Below are 20,519 nucleotides of genomic sequence, written 5' to 3' on the forward strand. Positions count from 1 at the left end.
CAAAAAAAAGAAAAACTTCCCAAATCTTTTGTTATTGTTGGGCTCCAAAAAAAGCAGTTGAATTTCCATAGAATATTGCAGATGGAAAATTAGAAATCTAGAGTCTTTATGTAGAAGAATCAGTCCATAATCCATATCCGGAATTTTAGCATAAGCTGTAACTTGTTAACCATTAATTGACACTATATCCAGAGAATGTATCAAACCTAAAAGATCTTTCTCTACATAGCGGACACACTTGATGATGCTGCTACTCTAGTGTAAGATAACTATTCTATCAAATTGGGCTTATAAATTTGCACAAAATTAAACCCAACCAAAAAAGAAAAAAAAAAAAAAAGAAGAAGAAGGTATTACAAGTCGTTCAAATGAACCTAAACATTGAACCAAAACAAGAACACAGCCTCCATGATGAGGATATTCAATGCTCAAGAGTTCACTTCCCACAAAAGCGGTCTTCAAAGTTGAAACCAGTATTGACAAAAAAAAACTACTGCCTCCTCTTTTATGACAATTACAAGTGCCCCTCAAATCCAATTGCCAAATGTACAAATTTTAAAGATTTGACTATGCAAGAGAGAGGCTCAGATGCAACAATATGGACCAAGAAATAATAATATTTTTCTCTATTGACTAGGAGGGATATTTCAGGAAGTTCAGATAGCAATAACGGCTGAAGATTCGGACCTTTCATGAGGGGTGGCCTTGTACACAAGGACAAATCAAAGCATGCTTCAAACAACACAGCACAGCAGCAGAATTTATGACTTTGGGATGTTTCATATTTTTTATGACCTTTTCTTCTTCTTTTTTTTTTTTTGTTTTTGTTTTTCCTTACTTCTGATTTTACTCAAGTTTTAGCATTTTTCTTCATACATTGAAATTTAAAACCCAAAAAAGAAAACGTAAAGATTTTTGGATCCTAAGATCAGTGATCCAAGAAATCTTGGCCGTTTGATTAACAACAAACGAACATTGCTCTATAAACAACACGTGCAGCCCCTGCCCCCTCTTTTGTTTGTTTTTCCTCTCACACATATTTGCTTCCATGCATGGAATTCTCCTCCCACTACAACACACAAAAACGCACAAAAACAACAATACAACTAGCATATATACTTTAGATTAGATAGGGAGAGAGAAAGAAGGGAGAAGAGGAGAGAGAAATTAGAGAGAGTCTTTGGTTTTCTGTTGCAATTGTTTATCTTGATATGGGTTGTGCTATGTTTGTTCATGTTTTCATGCCCATCTTTTCAAAGATTTGATTTTTATTTCTTTTTTACCTTGAGTTCTTGAAAATATTTTGCAACATTTAAGTAAAAAGGGTTCTTAAATTTCTGCACATGCGAGAAAGATTACATGAATAAGGAATTTAAAGAGTCTTCCTTTTCTTATTGGCTCCCTGATCTTTCACTTCCCCATAAACTGTCACTTCTCTGACCAGTTTTAATCCTATTCGTATGACTTGTGCGATTGTACCAAGTTAAAGTCTTTTTGATCTGTGCTCAACCCCACCTGCCAGATTTGAGCTTTTCTCAACTTTTGGTTCTTCCTTTGATCTGGGATTTTTGGCCGTTTATCTTTTGGACTGGTTCTTTGATGGGACGAGATCAAGAAATGCAGCATTTTGGCTCTGCGGTTTGAGCTTTCTGATTCTTCATTGACCTTGCTCTGATTGTTGGGTATTTTTGGTTTTGGTTTTTGGAATTGTCGAATTAGTCGAATTCACTTATTCACATACTCCATGGAAGATCAGGAATCGAGGTTCGTGTGCAAATGGTGTAATAAGAAGTACCCTTGCGGGAAATCACTAGGAGGGCACATGAGGTCTCATATCATGGCAATTTCAGCTGAATCAGAGATAAAGGATGAGCCCAACATGAAAAAGTTGCTGTCTTTGAATGGCGGTGAAAAGAGTTTCGATAGAGAGCCAAAGGTTGTTGAACTTGGAGGAGGGGGGCATGCTGGTTCTGGTTATGGACTTAGGGAGAATCCAAAGAAAACATTCAAGGCTGTTGATGCTAACTTCCCTTTGCCTCAAGAGAAGGTCTGCAAGCAATGTGGTAAAGGGTTTCAATCTTTGAAAGCATTATGTGGACACATGGCTTGTCACTCTGATAAAGACAGGGGGGGTTTGAAAGATGATCATTCATGGACAAGTGAGAATCAGAAGCTAGTGATGGATAGTCATTCAGATACTGAAGCTGAGGAGAGACAGCTGAGGAGTAGATCGAAGAATAAGAGGTACAAAAGAATAATTATTAAGTCGTCTTCTTTTTCCTTGGCTAATGGTTCATCTTCTGTTTCTGAGATTGATGAGCAAGAACAAGAGGAAGTAGCTATGTGTTTGATGATGTTGTCTAGGGATTCTGGTAATTGGGGTGGGGTGAATTCAGTTGTAGAGTCTTCTGACAACAATTCAGTTGTTTTGGAAACTAAATCGTCTTCAATTGATATGAGAATTGGTAGAATGGAAGGTTTGAAGTTTGTGCACAGTCCAGAGGATGACACTCCTCAAACAAAGCCCAGGAGCTTAAAAAAATCTAGCGGTTTGGATGCTGAGCTTGTTTTTGAGCAGGAGAACTCTGATTCTGGTTACTTTTTAGAGGAAGTTGTGAAGCTTGAATCAGATGCTTCTGTCGATGGATTTCACAGGAAGTGTGGTTTCTTCAAAAGCAGTAAGCCTAAAGCGAGTGTAGGAGCTCGGTGCGAGGAGACTCTTGCTGAAATTAAGAGGGGCTTTAGCAAAATAAAGAGTTATAAAGCAGAACTAAGGAAGGAAATGAGCAGGGAAAACGAACATGATTCTGGAGTAATTTCAAAGATGGGGAAGTACGAAGCAAGAAACAAAAGCAAGGATAGTTCAGATAATCTTGAACTTGTGAATGAATCCCATAGGAAGGCGAGACATGGTTCTTCAGATGCCGACCAATCCAAAAATGCGTACAAGCGGAGCAAATATGAGTGCTTAAACTGTAAGAAGACTTTCAAATCATATCAGGCCCTTGGGGGACATCGACCCTGCCACAAAAGAAGTAATGCCTACCTCGAGTCAAGATATGAAACTGGTGAGAACAGCTTAGATGGTGACGATACTCCAAATGATATACCAAGTACAAAGCTCAGAGAATCTTCCAGCAATAGGAATGCAAGTGCTAAAAATTTATATCACAATGCTGAGAAAAAAGTTAAATCCAAGAAAACCAAAGGGCTTGAGTGCCCCTTCTGTCACAGAATTTTTAAAAATGGCCAAGCTCTGGGTGGCCACAAGAGGTCACATTTTATTGGTGGTGGTAGTGCAGTTGTGGAACGTAGTACTCAAACACCAACATTCAAGACAGATGGCCCTGAATTACTTGATCTTAATCTTCCTGCGCCGCTAGAGGATGAGAATGATGGCCAGTTCATATCCTGGTAGGTTGGTAGTATATGAAAGCATCGCCTGCAGGTGGACTGATCTCTAAAACCAGAGGTTTACTTGCTTTGCCCTGGGGACGTTTAGGAGTGTACAGACAGGTTGGTGGATACAATTTTTTATTATGCTCTTTTCCTGATATCAAGGAAGTCTTATAGGTTGCAGTGGCCTTTGTCCTCATCAACTAGAAGAAGCCACCAGTGTTCGCATTTCATTCGATTTTTTGCAGGTTCCAAAAGTACGCAGCTATTTTTTTTTCCCCATTCCAGATTAGTCTATTCTTTTGTCTGGTTCGAGCATTTTCTTTTCACCAACATTTTCTATCAGTAATTTTTGGATAGACCTTTTTTGGGCTATAAGATTCAATTGACTGATATCATGTGGTCATTTTAGTTCATCCGTCTGAAGAAGCAGGTTAAGTTCTGGCTTGATTCCTTCAGGTGTCCAAACTTATTTGGAGAAAGTCAGAACGGCTTGTTCATCTTAAACTTTAGCCTCTATCTGGTTTTGAAATCATATCAAGTTCATTGCTTGCTTGATATAGATTCACAATTTCACATCCATGGTGCCTACCTGAAATGGAATAAGACAGATGTTTGAGTGCTAGAACTTACCTAACGTTATTATGGAATTCCAATATTGCTTCTCATTTGCACGCCGAATAAATGAGGTTTGGCAGTCTCAGCAAACATGTTATGACTACAAAAATTCAGTTAGAGAAATGCAAAACTGGCTGACTAGTTCTTCTGTTACTTGTTTAAGTTGCTGCAGAAAGTAGTCCTGGGAAAAGTAAATAAATGTAGTTGGATCTTGTTGCTCGCAACACAACCCCCCTCCCCCCTGCCGCAGATTACTAGTGCTTTAGCTTCCTCCTTTTGTCAATATAATTCAGCTGATGATTAGAGAACAAAACTTGACAGCAAATTTTGAAGGGCTTAAGTAAGAAAACAGATTTATGATGGAATAGCTCTCTATTGGCATTTGGTTCCTTCCAGTTAAATAGAAGTAGCCTTTGAGGTTAAGGGGGTTGGTAGTTGTGTCCTCTACAAGATGTATGAACGTCATTATTTCCCAAATCATGATGAAAGGTGAAAATCTGATCAAGGTTCCAGGTTAAGCATCATGATATTCCATGGACACCTAACATCAGATTTGGGTATCCTTCTTCTTGCTGCTATGTGAATCTGAAAAAAAGTTCACAGCTTTAGCTTGACAGAACAAGGTGAAGTTGCACCCTTTTAATCTGTCCGCAACTGCTTTTTTTTTTGTGTTTTTTGGGACTCAACTCGGCATCCACTTCAGTGTCAGTGACACTGGGACATGGAAATGGAAGAGCAACTTTTGCACGTTCAAAATACTACTATACAGTTGCGAGAATCATGAAAATTGTAGCTTTCCCTTCAAGCCTTTTAAAACATCGCAAATCCATCATAACAAGATTATTCCATCCTGATGCTTTCACACTAGTTTTTTTTTTTTGCTCCCCCCCCCCCCCTACCAATTATTTTATTAATGGGATCAAGCAAAGGAGTTTGGCGCGTGCAAATATATATATATATATATATATATTTTTTTTTTTTTTTAAAAAAAAAAATTTAAAGATGGTTTTGAATTAGGATATTTCCAGAGGCTTGTAGTGGTTTATGCTATTAAAACCAGAAAAAAAAAGAAGATTTAGGCTTATATAATGAGATTTATTACCCGTTAAAACATTAAAATGTGAGTGGTTGGTGCTTAGTAAAGGTTAAGTGTCAAGTTCAATGGGCAATGAATGGGCATTGGGAATGTTGGTGATGTTTCTCCCACGCTGCTAACTTTAGGCTTACATATCCATTCCGGATGGTGCTTGAATTAGTCTGTTACTTTTCATAGTGCATAAGGAGGACTTGGGAAAGAACAGAAAGGTACGGCCAATAGGCAAAAGTGATCCATTTGGACCATTCTTTTGTACTTTGTTCAATCTTCACTTCTTCTTTAAGACTTTTGGAACTTGGGCTGACTTTTTGACCTAAAATGGGGAAGGAGGAAAAAAAAAAAAAACTCAGTGGTTAGATTATTGCTAACGTACAGTGGCTATATATGTTTGATTTAGGATTGAATGCCCTTATAAAATAAAATATAGTCAGAAAAATTAATCCCTTAACTAAATAGTAGTACACCATATTGTCTACCACTCCTACTTCCGATCATAAATATAGGTTTCTTGCACATTGTTATTGTTATAGGTTCCTCATTACTCTAATATGGATGGCATCACAACCCTCCTTTTCACGATTGCTTAATCACATTGATGATGTATTATCTTTTAAGTTACTTTTTCCCTTTCAAGATTGTTTTTTCCAACGAGTTTTATTCAAAGAATTACATTCCCTTCTTTTGGCATTTTCTTGAACGAATTGTATTGCAGTTTATTTCAAAACAGTAGCGTATTTCCTTCCCAATAATGTTTCACTATGTAGTTCTCGACAAGATTCTCCTTTCACACTAGTTTATTTCACTATTTCAAAATCAATGCTCCCGTGGCATTTGTGATACTTTGGATTTGTTTCGCATTCAATCCCCTTTAAGATGTTTAGTCCCTTTTTTTTTTTTATTTAATGGAATTCCGTGAGTGAAAGCAACCCCCCCCCCTTTTTTTTTATTGGTGGACATCATTATGGAAATTTATTTTCTTTTCAAAGCCGTGTCAAGTCCTATGTTTTCAGAACCGGACCGGATAGTGACTTGGCCAAGGTCAGGAGTCAGGGGTCAATGGGTTCGACCGGGGGTCGATAGGGGTCAAACCGGATGACGTCATAAATAAAAATTATTTAAAAATTAAAATATTATATATATATAATATCTAATAATATATTGATATTAATAAAGGTACATTCATATATATTTGATGTTTCAAATATATTTAACAAGAAAATACAAAGAAATTAGAACAATCAAGTAGCAATTTATATTATTTAATAAACATTAACAAGTTTAGAATTAAAATTATGAATTTAATTGAAAAATAACATCAAATTTTAGGACAATATTTATAAAGTATCAAATATTTGAGGTATATCAACAAGTTTTAACAATTTAGGGGGTCAAAACATAATATTAAAAATTTTGAATTTTTAAAAAAAAAATTACTGTTGAACAGGAAAAATCGATTTTTTCCCGGTCAAACCCGGTTTTTGACCGGGTTTTAAATTTTCGGTTTTTTAATATGACTCGGACCGGCTATCTGGCCGGTTCCCGGTTCGACCGGCCGGTCAGGTCAGAGTTTTAAAACAGAGGTGTCAACTTTTAAAGAATCTCACATACATTTCGCCGTTTGGATTGCTGTTTTGAGGATTTTTTTTGTTGGAAAATGTACTGTAACTATTTGATATATGTGAGATAAACGTAAAAATTTTTTGCCAGAAAATCACAATCCAAACACAACAATTAATCAAGCGGATTGGGAAAAAAGGGCGTCCACAGGCAAGGGTATGGGCTTCTTGAGTTGTGGCGAGTCAAGCCTGGACTGGACTAATTGAGGCCTGGATTCATTATAAAGTTAGGCCCACTAACTGATAGAGGTGGAAAAGCGAAATGGACTGGAGACTAGTGCACAGTAATTTCCCTTTTTTTTTTTTTTTGGACAATTTTAACATTACTGCATCTGTCCCTCCCTGTAGCACAGCCTTCTGCGAAGTTAGTTAGGCCGTTGTACTAGAAAGAGATTGGGGGGCCCATAGACTACTTCGTTGGTCTGACGGATCAGCTACTGGGCTAATCAAGCGGTCTCAATCATGGAAAGAGAACCGCGTAAACATGGACAACATTTTATGTGGGCCTTCTCTTTTGGGTCACAGTTTTGGCAGCACATGACATGATTGCGCCAACTTGCTTTGCTATTTCCACTTTTGCGCAACGGTGGGTGTGTCCGTGTGTGTGACTAATTTTTCATTCACATTCAATTCCAAGATTACAAATGAATGAATCCTACACTTCCATCACTTTCATAACAGGATGGATCCTCCGTTGGTATCAATCATTTTACATATATTAATTTGTGTTTTGTGTAAGCTATACTTCCACAAGTAGATTAATAAACTTTTACCTTTTGATGCAATAAAGTAGATACATTATTATTTGGCACTTGTATTTTAACAATAGATTTTTTTTTTATTGGCTGTCTAATCTTATAAGAATTCATTAATACACTTAATTCATTGAAAAATATATTTTGAACTTTGAAATAAATAATAAAAGAATTTTTATTCGAAATATCGGAATTAGTGATATGCAATTGTTCAAGTTAAAGATGCGAAACTTTTTTAAACAGCATAAGCTTATTTATTGGTTTGAACTTTCATTCAAAAAGACAACGATTCCGAAAAATTAACAACATATTCACTCTTCGTAATAAAATAAAAATAATTGGACAAAATCTACACCCAATTCACTTGCCAATACCGGCGAACACTTTTTCGAGAGTACTACAACTGAACACTTTAAAGCAAATTTTGAAGGGAGAAAAAAATTATAGCAGCAAGCAAAGTATTTCAAGTGTGAATATAGATTCCAAAGATCTTGAATTACATTTTATGATCTTTTCTTTTTTGGGTGAATTACTGAATTATCTTTCAAGGGGTTAATAGAGGACAATGATATCCTGTTTGAACCACTAAAAACAAATTCTTTATCTTGACAAGGGCTAAAAAAGCAAAATCCCTGATTCCCCGCTAGCTAGAGTCCGAACTTCAAACAGTTTTTTTTTTTTTTTTAAATAACAAAATATATTTCATTAACGGATTGTTGGGAATCGTCCAACACGATCGATATACATCTTTGCCTTAATGGCAGATAAAACATGGACTAAAATTATAGATCTGCAATTTAACAGACACAAAAGACTTGAGAAATTAGGAACAGATTTAAAAAATACTATCAATTTTAAAATCATCTTCTCATAGAATAAATCGCTGCAGCTCATTATGTGCATGCTACAATCGTCAGATATATTAATCAACACTTGTAAGTTCCAACAAAGATGATGAGATTTGCTGACATAGACCCAAATCTGAAGTAAGTTCAGATTTAAACAACAAAACAAGGAAAAATAACACAAAATCTCAATTGGAACTCCCAGGGGAACAAAAATTCTCATTAGGAATCCTAGGAGAAACAAACAGAGAGATCTTCCGCTTAAAAAATTTAGGGAAGAGTTTATTGGGAAAATAACAGAAACAAAACCCACAGGAAGGACCGAAAAGGAAGAGAGAAGTTGGAGCCGAACTTCAAACAGTCAGTGATATGGCGTCTGCGTTCACGCGGCGGACAATTGCGGTAAAAGAAAGGTCGATTCGTAGTCATACCACTCATGAGTAATGAATTCGCGCCCAGAAGAGGAAAAGTTTAAAAAGGACACTTGCGAAGAAGAAAAGTCAAAAAACAGAGATCAAAGGCGACAGAGGTTGAAGAAGATTGTCGAAAAAAGCAAGGTAGAATGAGACAGAGAAGCAACATAGAAATCCACGCAATCGTGAAGTTGTCTGGACTGGAGCAAGGGGTGTATATTATATTATTAGGGGCATCAACATGGAATTATATTACTGTTGTTTGCGGCCCCTCCAATTTGATGGGGATTTGTGAAGCTGAACAGCTCAACTAGTCCGTCCGTCCAGTAGAACAAACACAAAAAGGAAGGCGCCATTGTCAGACTGTAGTTATGCATTAGCCGAGAGATAGAGCCATATTAATTAATTAATAGAGGAGTATCCGAAATATGCACACAACGGTGAGCCTCTTGAAAAGAGCCGCCTGCAACCTAAAGCTGAAGAAAATTATGCATATGCTTGCTTACACAGTTACACTACTACTACATAGTAAATACAGACCGTGCCTTGAATCAAATGGGCTAATATTGACGTTAAAGGTACAACTCTACTTATAACTCATCAAGAATGGCGTCCATGCGATACCTGAAAGAGTGAATGGCAGGAGGTAGTTAGATTCATCAGTTATATATGGCGGGCCACTCGAAAAGAAAAAAGAGAAGAGGGTTTTCTTGAACGAGAAAAACTTACATATCTGAGATGAAAAAACAGCAAGCATTTGTACTCCGTTAAATAACACCTGATCACAGTTAAAATGGAGTAATCTGCCTTGTACCATCATCATCTACTTGCATGAATCATGCATGGCTTGCCCTGTACAGTACCATCACATGGTCTAAGAAAAGAAGCGAAATAGCATGGAGTAAATATTCAAGACAGCGGAAGTGCATAAAGTAAGATCTTTTCATTTCATGCGGTTGAAGCTTAAAAAGTAGTCAGTCATACATGACCCAAGTAATAAAATGAAATCAAAGGCATGATCGTAGGGGGACCTACAATGCATATGCTTTACTTCATGCTGGCAGGCGTGTGCTTTATTCTATAAGATTTGCATGTTTTGCATGCAGTATATCCGGAAAGAATTGATTTACCTTTGGCTTTGGCCAGTTGAAAAGCGCAGGCGCACTGCCATTCCTTTGTCAGTGTACCTCATCCAAGTGGCTCAATTTTGTAGCCCTATTCTCATTTTATTTTTTCTTTCTCATATAGGATGTTTAAATAATTTAAACAGAGAGAGCAAAGGAAATAGAGTGAAATGCAGATAACTGATTCAAAGTTCCGGGTCGATTAAAAGTACAGTAGTGTTTTTTTCCTGTAAATTGACCTAAAAATGGTAACGTAATTTTTAAGCCCAACAAGCCAGCACGTCTGATAGTTCGGAGTCATTTAAGGCTGTGCCTCGACACGAAGCTAAGGATTTACTTACGTTAGAGGGTATATGGGTGGAGTTGTTAAATCCAATGGCGTGAATGCTTGTTGTTTTATAGGCCGGCAAGTGGTCTAGCTTGCAAAGTAGAGCCAGTCAAAGGTTTAAGAAAGGGAAGTATCAGGCGACCTGGGCGTGGCATGCAATTGTTTGCGGCTACCCCAAACTACTACACAATTGACTAGCCCAAGTATATTAGACGGCTTGTTATTACAGCTTTTTGATCTTTTTAAAGGTAAAGAATTAGACTACTGTGCCATTCAGAGCACTAGAGAGCCTCTGATGCAGTAAAGAAAACCAAAAGCAAAAATTATGAACATGGTACACAAACTTGCCCAGCGGCTACAGCATATGCTAATTGCTGATGTGGTAGACATCACGTACCTAATATATACCCAGACATATTCGGGAAGAGAAAAAGCCCACCTAACGTTGTTGCTGGGAACTATTCAAGGTTTTAGAGCAATTTATGGCAAAGCTACTTAAGTTAAAACCTTTACGACGGAACTTTAAAGAAAGTTTTTTAATCCTAGATCTTCAAACATATGACCTGACCCAAACACTTTACCAACTTAACGATTCCTTATCATGTTTTCATTTATTTACCTCTTTTTTTTTTTAAAAAAAAAAAGGTATGAAGAGACTTCCATAGTAGAGCAAGCAATCTACTAGATACCAACACAGAAAGAAACAAAAAAAAAAGAAAAAAAAAGAAAAGAAGATCTATTAGATCCCAACTTTAAGCGTTTTCTACCCCAAATGAAACACCTGCAAACGATTTACCTAAGATTTCCTTGACATAATTCCTACCTGCACAAAACCTTTTATAGATGGTCAAAGGCAAAATGACTAAACAAACGAGAGGATAAGGCAAAACCACGACTCCATATAAAGCTCCAAGCAATAGATGGCAACCCTACTCGTTGATTAGACCTAAATTAGTTAAAAACTAGTATATGCCGATCTCAATTCACGGATGCAAAGAATCAAGCTTATAAACATCAAATCTCAAAGTTGGCCCTACATATATCTTTAACCTGTACGCTTATTTTCACGTGCAACGGTGCAAGGCCACTATAATTACGCCACTTTGACAACGTCTATGCTATTCTTTCACGCTATCGAGAACAGATGTGATCCTTCTACTAAAACAAGCTGAAAGATGCGATACTACCAACTAAAACTTGGAGCCCGACGCCCGTGGAATTTGGCAGTCCTAAAGAATATGCTTGCGGCAAGCTTTCCGATCATAGATTCTAGAAAAGAATGAGCTACGACTAAAGTTGCACATAAAATTGTCTACGCATAGAGATATTAGAATCCACATTCATTTGTTTGAATAGAAATGCTTGACTTTTGAAGTTCTAAAGTGCACCATAAATTGGCCCAGCTCTAAACTTCTGAAAAGCCCTCATTTTAGCAAAATTACCACAGTAAGACCAGATAGATTGTCTTTGGCCATCAAAAGGAGGAAACTGCAAAGCTTTTGTGATACTAGGAATACTAGCGGGATCACATTTAAGTCAAGTGCCTCTAGTGGATCAAGACACTGCAACTAGATGGGATCCATCACTAAGTCTATCATCCTCAATTTTCCATAAGGTATGGTTCAAGCGATATTATCCCTCCTTATCTTGCACTATCTATGATTAAGCTAAAGAATTGTTTAAAATATATAGAGTTAGAGCATGGTTTTTGAAGGAACAATTTGGAAAGAGAAATGAGCCCTTCAATCTTTTGAAATAAAAAAATCTGTTTTTAGAGGATCATATGGTGTACCTTGATTTTAGGACTTTCGCATTCCAGGAGGCACCATATCCCCAAGTAACCCTTCATCCGTGAATATACGTCCACTTGGATCTGATGGTGCATGAGAATGTCCACTTTCACGCGAGACGTTGAATGATTCCTGGATTCCAACGGAACCTTGAGGAAATTGGACTCCCGGATAATAAAATTGAGAGCTCGAAGGTGTCAATTGGCTGCCAAATGGTACTTCATGGCTGATGAGACCACCTCTTGGGAATCCAACAGTATGGTGACAGTGTTGTCCTTCATACGTAGTGATAACGATCGTGGGATCTTCAGAGGAGCGTTCAACTCTTTTCTTTACGGTGCATTTGCTGTTAGTACAACGGTAGTAGCTCCTGCAAATGACAGTGGACATTCTTGTTATGTGCCACACTCGTATGCTACACACGCATTAATTCGGTTTACTCAGTGATTCTTCAATGCTCTACAACTGTAACTACGTATACTTGCCAAGTAAATGTAACAAATGTACACAAAGCTGTGCTTGAGGTCTATGCACTGGCCTAACAATTTACCAAATAAATTTGTAGTCTTGAACTTGATGTGCTTCCAACATGCCCAAGATTAAGATATTTTGCTATTTTTTCTCTAAATAGCAAGCCACCTGGAGATTTCTTGCCATTCACCAAACCATTTTGTTGCTTATTTTCAAGCCACATGAGGATGAAGAATAGGTAAATGTTGAAACTCCATTGTAGTGCCACCAAATGAAGGCACATTATTCAATATGCATTAATCAAACTGGGCAGGCATATTAAATTTCCTCTAATTTCAATTTGCAAAATATATATCTAATGTAATTCTTCAACAAGCAATATTCACTCTCAGATGCCATCAAATTAGTTGAGTCAAAATAGAGGCAGGATGGATTTAAATGACTTCAAAAATTGCAAAAACTGGACCACTCACCTTGGAAATGGACTATTTTTAACAGCTTTTTGTCCATATTTGCGCCATCTATAGCCATCTTCCAGGTGATCAACTTCACTTTTAGTCATGAATGCAAAACGGGGCTGCCTGATTCTCTTTTGGCCCTTTTTCTTAGCCTTGCTTCTGTAAAATGTACTGGAACAGTCAATAACAGTGGAACCCTCTAGTGTACATATAAGAGATTTTTTTTATTAAGAGAAACGCATTTTCAAGCAAAATTCGAGGAACCAAACCCACTAAATTTTTGTATCCCTATCTTTGGTAGACATATGTACAGTGACTGTTCACTTTTATATTGCACATTTTGCTCATTAAGTTGATAGTTGTGGTAAAAAGCATGGGAAAGTAGGAAACTAACATGAAGCGTGATTATCTTCCAAGTAAATACTTAGTTATGTTATGATGTCTAGATTCAAGTGTTGATAATTAGTTATGTTATGATGTCTAGACTCAAGTGTTGATACTAATTGTCAAATGCTTCAATTATCAAATCGAGATCCAATTTTCACATGAATTGCATGATTCCAGTGAGCAGAAAGGGATAAATAAACAATTTTGACCGAGAATGATTGTAAGCCAATAAATAGACACTTTGTTCATAAGAAACAATCCATGTTTAACCAGACATGCATGTATATTAAAGAACATAGTTTGAAAGAAATGTATAATAAATTTCCAACATCTACTGCAGTGTCATGGTTATGTGATTGTCAAGGCAAGATGACATTTTGGACTAAAGGCTTTCTGCCATGCTTGTACATGACAAAATGAAACCCTTTCTGAAATTGTTGGGATATAGTATTAAGGACTATGTAATGCAGGAATGACAAAAGGTTTTTGCAGCCCCGTTATTGAGCACACGTCAAAAGTGGTCATGTGACTATTTCTATTTGTGCCTGGGATCATATAATAGATACCTACTTGGGACAGTCATCGATATGGAATACAGACTAGACCCTAGCTTCTAATCCTGCCCATGAAGATCCTTATGAACATGTCAAAAAACTTCGACCCAAGTGCATCAATATTCTCTGTCTTATTAATCTAAAAGTCCCCTTTTTTGGGCTCAAAATCTGCACTATAATAGACTGATCAAGTGCAGAAGACACTTAGTACAAGCATTATACTATATATTTCAAGCAACTCACGTGCTGATTAGACAAACAATTTAAAACAGAAAAAAGCTATAAAGATGCAAGTAGTACATAGAATTTAACATAGAAAAAAGCTATAGAGATATAAGTGATAGCATTGGATGAGATATGTGTATCAGGAGATTCGTTTTTTTTTTTTTTTTTGTTGCTTTATTTATTCTTTGTTTTAGCCTGAACTACCTTTTGCACACTCCATGGTTCTCGTTCAAGAACCCAGAAAGGGAAAAAATAAAAAAAAAAGGTTAAAACACGCCATTCCCGCCGCAATAACGGCTGTGCTAAAAAAGCAGAATATATCAGTTGGAATATCCACAAGTAAGCCCCAGCCACAGTTTGTTTTGATGTGTGAAATTGCATCGTCAACCGGTTTTTGTGCAGGTGTGAAACTGCGTGGTGACGATGCTTTTTGTACGGACGCGGAATGGCATTTTTTTCTTTTTTCTTTTTTTCCACTCAGTAGCGTGCTAGCTCCTCTACATCTTCCTAGAAAAACTAAAAAAGTACCCCTTGTTTTTTTTTTTTTTTTTTCAAATTTTTTTTTTGAAATACAATATTTTGCCCACAAAAATCAGAATTAATTACTAAACTAATCCAAATACTACTGGTCAGCTACACTACACCACTCACGCTGTATCCGACGGCTGCCTGTCGGCCGAGGAGCCACCGGAGGCAGTGGACTTCTCCGGCAGATCATCAGACGAACTGGATGACATGGTCATGGGTTGCGGTTCAGCAGCTTCCACATCAACCGAAGCAGAAGCAGCAGAAGTGGCAGGAGTAGCAGCATCATCAGCAGCACTGGTATTTTCATTTTCACGAGCAAACAAAGTGGTATGGGTATCATTTCCCGCCAAATCCGAGTCGGTGATTATTCGATCGAAACCACTGTGAAGAAGACCAGCAGAGGTACCTGAGTGAGGAGGAGGAGGAGGAGGAAGATTCCAGCCGAACTCCGAGAGTATGGAGGTGTCTCTGTCATCATTAATACTGGTCGTGGCGGTGCCGAAGAAGTAAACGTTATCGACCATAGAGTCGGTGGCATCACCCAGTACCGACCTCCAGCAGCTGGACTCAGTAGTTACTGCTGGATCCACATCCCCTTTCCCCCCGCCATCTTCCATATATATATATATCTATAGCTATGGCAATCGAGGGCAAATTGTTCAGGTGGAGGAGATGAAGAGAGGGAGGGAGAAATGGGAGCTAGGGTTTCGCAGCTTGGGAGAGGGAAAGGACTGAGGAGGAGAGAACGCGTAGTGAATAAGATTCGGAGTTTTGTTGCTTTGCCTTTTTTTCTGTTTTCTTTCTTTTTTTTTTTGGATTTTCGATGTTTGTGATTGGTTGATTTTTTCTGAAGAGGGTTCGTCGCGTCGAATGCAGAGAGGTTGAGCCTTGAGAGGACTGAAGAAGGTGTGAATACGAAAAAGGTGATGTCCGAAAAAATTTTTAAAAGAAAAAATAAAGAGAGAGAAGATAAAAAGATAAGTTAGAAAAATCGCCGTCAACCTTTTAATTTCTGAAATAAATATTAATAATGCAGTAGAGTAGTGTTGCGGGAGTGAGGAGATATGGAGAGATATTTCATATTTGTAGTACAATCACAAGTCACGATCGAGATGTATCCACGCGCATCTACTCTCACCGTCGTTTACGCTTCACTTTCCCTCCATTTCTTTTCTTGTTTCTAAACAAGTCATTTTGCCACTCATTCAAATTTTAGGTTTATAACCCAATTTGACACTTAAATTTAATGTATTCAGATTTTAACATGTCCAGAAGCATTGATAACAAAAAATAAAACATCTGAATTAATTAAATGACACTAAATTTTCTTGACAAAACTTGGTCCAAAAGATAATAATAAGTTATTCATTTATTATCACTTAATGTGATATAGGCGGAAATATATCAGATTTGATACTTAATAAATTAATGACTTAATGTATTTAAGTTTTAAATTTTAGATTTCAATTTTATCAAACACACCGTTAGATTTTCCTTTTCGATTGTAATTTGACCTAAAATTGAAGAGACAATGACAAAGAGAAGTACAAGTAGGAAGAAGAGAACTATAAAAGACTCGAACCCAATCGCGAACTTGTTCAATTAAAGGTCGAACTCGAACTTGTGTTGATTGAGTTCGAGGAAAGCTGCTCGAATTGCTTGATGAGTTTGAGTTCTAGCCTAATATGTGAAATTCGAAAGTTCATCGCGCTTAATCGATATTCACATATATATGTTTTTTTATTGTTTTATTAACTAGTATGAAATGTTTATTTTGTCCCTTATTTAAAATTTTAGAAAATACAATTTTATATTTCTAAAACTCGATTGGGTTTAATTTGCATAAGCTTGAATTCAAACTCGAATAAGGCAAACCGAAATTGAGTTCGAGCTTGAACCCAACTCAATTATGCTCCTAAATGAGAAGGAAAGAAAAGGAGGAGAAGGCTAGCTAAAAGAAGCTCAATGCACTTTCTTTCTTTCTTTTTTTTTTGGGATGTTGAAAGAAGCTAGAGTAGATCCTTTAATGGAAAGTACTTATCCTTGTTTCTTATCTTTATGATATAGATTGCAATGTTGATTGTGGTACAAAAAGGATTTAAGAATTGACCAACATTAATGACCATGTTTACGTAATTCGGGGTAACTTTTTCTTTGTTAGTGCAAAAAATGATAAGAATTTGATGTACTAATCAATTTCGAAACCCTAAGAAAGAAAATTTTTTTGGTTCAAGTTTCACTGTACAGAGATTTATTCTAAATTAGATGTTAGTTTTTACTCCACTATGTGTGTGTGCATTATTAGTTTGTAAAGCCGTTGAGGTGGGGATTACATGATTTATTATTATTCTTGGTTCATACTTAATAATTAATTCCATCATTATTGTGTGCTACTTGCTCCGGAATTAAGAAAAAGAAAACAGAGGAAGGAAAACGGTGAAAAGAAAAGGGAAATTTTATCACAATGCAAAATGGATTATCATAATAGTTTATAGGTGAAGCGTCAAAGATTGCAGGGGAAAAGGTCAAAGATTGCAGGACAACTCTGATTGGTGGAGTGAACTGATGAGGAAGCATCATTGACTCGATTGACTTGGTGAAAAGTCTACGAGTCAGCTGATTAATCGTCTTATGTATGACTGAGCTTTCTTACTGGTTTCTTTCTTCCTTGCTTCAATTGGGTGATCAAAGTTCAAGTGCCCTGTCTTTGAATTTCTCAATTTCTAAATACTAACGCTCTTAGTTTTAGGTTGGCCAGATCAGTCAGCCAAGCCGATCCGGAGAGTATCCTCTACTTTTCAAGCGAGTCGCTGTTCCAAGTTGCTATCAGCAGCTTCTCTACGTACGTAGTAATTAATACAAGAGTCCTCCCTCCTGCAGGTGAAAAGCCACTTTCTTTTTTTTGTTTTTTTTTTTTGTTAATTAATCTTTTCTCTTCCTACTCTTTTTGGCAAATTTAAAACTTTCCAAGAGCATGAATATTTTGATCATGCATGCTTTAAACTTTTAGTAATAATTTTTTCACAGCGTGCATCTTTGCTTTATGCTTTGAACTGCCTTCCTTTTTGGGTTTTTCTTTTCTTTTTTCTTTTTGGTAGCTTTTAGGCCCAAAACCCCAAGTTTATGCATTTCTTCCTAAAGAAAAAAAAAAAAAGCTTGTACGTTCAAGCATGGAGAAAGCCTAGTCCATTCGATCTATAAGCAAATTGAGAATCTCTCGACCATCTGTGTTTTCAGAGAAAAGCAGCGGCAGGAATTGCGTTGGCACTCTGCTTTCTTGAACAATAATGTTGCACGTTTTGTGCTATTCAATCACCACCTGCCCAGAAAAGAAAACCCGGCCCTTAGTTATTCATTCATGACTTGGTAATAATGAACTGAAAACTTACGCTCAATCTCAGCTAATGCACAGAATAAGGTTAACAAATTAAGGATGGGGTACACTACTATTTTTTTTCCCCTTTTTGGTTCTATGAAAAACTCCAAATCTTACGAGGAAGAAGAGGAAAAGAGGAGAATTTGAGAGTCGAAACAGAAAAATGATGATGCACACTGTTCACGTCTTATTAAGAACAACAATCTTACGTGAATATACAAATTACATATATTGCTGATGTAGATTTTGATAGCATATGCAAAAGGATTTTAATTTTTGTATCAGATCAAAAGCGAAAAATATTAGAGAATTTTTTAAACCCTTCTGCAGGGTTCTTTGATCAAGTTCCATAGCTAGAAAATAAGCATAACGTACGTGTAAAGGAGAAAGAAAAGACTCCACACACGTAGACAACAGAGCGGGTTGGATTTATATGCCTTTGATTGAGCCAGATTTTCATCAAAATTATGACATGAGAGGCGTAATTAATTATCTAGCTTTTTCTTAGTTTGGTTCTAGCTAAGCTTCAATGTAACATTTGGCTTGAGCCCACAAACTGTAGCATTGATGTTGATAACTTAACAAATTAAGGTTGGTTCCATCTTCCATACTTCCATTCTATTGGAAATGTCAGCACCTATTATTAGATGGCAAACAAAAGAGTCCTTATATCACAAAAACTTACATTTTCAAGAATCATTATTGATGACTACTAACTCAATTTTCCTTGTTCCCTAGAGTGAAAGTCGATCTTACGGCCGATACCTTTCTACTATTACCATGGATAATTTACTATAAGAAGAAAGAAAAAACTACATCAGGTTTTATATGCTGCTATAGTGCTATGGATCACCAATTATCTACTCTCTCTCTCTCTCTCTCTCTCTTCTCTCTTTTTTTTTATTGCCTAATCAGACGTAGAAGAGAGATAAATCTTCTAGGAAATAATTTCATAAACCTCCCCTGAGGTTTCTGACAATTACAACCACTTCTCTTGAGATTTGAAAAATTACATTGACCGCCCTTGGTATTATGAAATATTATAATAATCTTGACAATTCTATGACTCTTAATTGAAAAATAGGTGTAAAAAAAAAACACCGTATTTTGCAAATATTTCTTTATCCAAAATTTTTAACCTCATCTCGCCTAATACATTATATTCAATTCTTAGGTCATTTAAATGAACTTCTTGCTCACTTTTTTTAAATAGTGGACTAATAGAGATGCATTTGTTAAAAACAGTTTCTTCACAACTTACTTAGCAAAGAAAAGAAAAAAAAAAAAAAAGAGGTCCACATTTAAAAAGTGATACCTTGAAATATGGCCTAAACTTTTCTGCAAAGAACTACCTTAAAACTTTTTACTTAGTAAGTAATGTTGATATCTGGTTTCTTTTGTCATTTAATTTGTTTTGTAAATCAAATAGGGACAATATAGGATATTTATTAGACTCTTTTTTTTTGCTTACATTACCATTTGTTACCAAAATACACTTTTCAGAGAAGGTTTCTGTAATTTTTCAAACCTCAAGAGACGTGATTGCAATCATTACAATTCTTATGGGAGGTTTATGAAATTATTCCATCTTCTAGAAAAGGAGATGCTGCAAAATACACCCTAGGAAGTAGAATAAAAAAGGCTACAGATAATATGAATGCATTGAGGTGGATGTACCCCATGCTGAAGAGGAAATCCACAATAGTTTTTCCTTTTCTGGGAGGCAGCAAGCTTTGGAATCTATGTCTAATCATTGCTTGATCATTTAATCAGTTTTCAAAGAAATACATTCACAAAGTATGATACTAGCTAACATAAACATTATTTTTCTCATGGGGTATTATTGTTTCTGTACATTTTCCTGAAGGTCTTATGCATTCTCATTGTCACCCTAGAGTGAAATTTTGTTGTAATTCTTGTTAAGTTGTGGCTTCTTGTTGCCCGGAAAGTCGCGTACGGGTGGCTATTCAACTTGTTCCATCCGTTTTGAGTGCCATCCAGCTTTGAGCATCTCCCTTGTTACTAGCCCAGCTACCTATGATTTTTTGCTGTTAATGATACTAAGTACTATTATTCTTGTTTCTTGGTGGTCATGTATACTTTCTGCCAAAAGAAAGAGCAGAAGAGTTTTCTGCGATGAGAATTCAAGAAAGACAAGGTACCACACAACTTGCCTCCCAACCCCACACAATAAACAAGAAATTTAATGGCAAGAGAAATATACCAGAAATCAAGCTTAATCGACCATAGGATGCATTAAATGCTCCCAACCCCACTCAATAAACAAGAAAATTGATGAAATGAGAAATATTGAGGCCCCAGGATAAGTTTTGGGTTCAATTCCCCGTTCTTCTGCTAAAAAAAATACACAGTAAACGCTTTGTTTTTTTTTTTTTTGGAAGAAAAACTGTTTTAAGTGCATCCATCGGATGAGTTTTCCCCAAATACTAAAATCGATAACTACAACATAAATTGTCTTTATATTGTAAAATTCACATTCAACTAGTTGATGGCATATTGTAGGTGATCTATAAAAACA

General features: G+C 36.5%; 2 protein-coding genes and 1 long non-coding RNA gene across 4 annotated transcripts; 2 read left to right on the top strand and 1 right to left on the bottom strand.

The window, feature by feature from the left end:
• Window positions 1-1,744: 1,744 nt before the first annotated feature.
• Window positions 1,745-3,418, top strand: LOC113716240 (uncharacterized). Its single transcript, XM_027240534.2, has one exon. The coding sequence runs from the start codon at window positions 1,745-1,747 to the stop codon at window positions 3,416-3,418; it is 1,674 nt and encodes a 557-aa protein (XP_027096335.1).
• A 5,697-nt stretch (window positions 3,419-9,115) lies between these two features.
• On the bottom strand, window positions 9,116-15,515 carry LOC113715673 (uncharacterized). Of its 2 annotated transcripts, none has more exons than XM_027239955.2 (5): window positions 14,728-15,515; window positions 12,926-13,069; window positions 11,984-12,351; window positions 9,469-9,613; window positions 9,116-9,363 (listed from the first exon to the last, which is right to left on the bottom strand). In XM_027239955.2, the coding sequence occupies exons 1-3, from the start codon at window positions 15,219-15,221 to the stop codon at window positions 11,991-11,993; spliced, it is 999 nt and encodes a 332-aa protein (XP_027095756.2). In that variant the 5' UTR covers window positions 15,222-15,515; the 3' UTR covers window positions 9,116-9,363; window positions 9,469-9,613; window positions 11,984-11,990. The 2 variants fall into 2 exon arrangements, with proteins under 2 accessions (XP_027095756.2, XP_027095755.2); XM_027239954.2 differs by having other exon boundaries at window positions 9,469-9,591; window positions 14,728-15,514.
• On the top strand, window positions 11,333-12,564 carry LOC140016847 (uncharacterized). The gene is made up of 2 exons (XR_011823080.1): window positions 11,333-11,806; window positions 11,995-12,564. It is a non-coding gene; the product is annotated as an uncharacterized lncRNA (long non-coding RNA).
• Window positions 15,516-20,519: the final 5,004 nt, after the last annotated feature.

The sequence above is a fragment of the Coffea arabica genome, chromosome 11c (assembly GCF_036785885.1).
Source record: "Coffea arabica cultivar ET-39 chromosome 11c, Coffea Arabica ET-39 HiFi, whole genome shotgun sequence".
Classification (NCBI taxonomy): domain Eukaryota; kingdom Viridiplantae; phylum Streptophyta; class Magnoliopsida; order Gentianales; family Rubiaceae; genus Coffea; species Coffea arabica.

Excerpts from the sequence above, each read along its gene's own strand:
- LOC113715673 (XM_027239955.2), bottom strand. The coding sequence starts at position 15,221 with ATGGAAGATGGCGGGGGGAAAGGGGATGTGGATCCAGCAGTAACTACT. Across the intron at positions 13,070-14,727 it reads AGGCAGCCGTCGGATACAGC|AAGCAAGGCTAAGAAAAAGG; the intron begins GTGAGTGGTGTA and ends TACATTTTACAG. Across the intron at positions 12,352-12,925 it reads AAAAATAGTCCATTTCCAAG|GAGCTACTACCGTTGTACTA; the intron begins GTGAGTGGTCCA and ends TGTCATTTGCAG.
- LOC113716240 (XM_027240534.2), top strand. The coding sequence starts at position 1,745 with ATGGAAGATCAGGAATCGAGGTTCGTGTGCAAATGGTGTAATAAGAAG.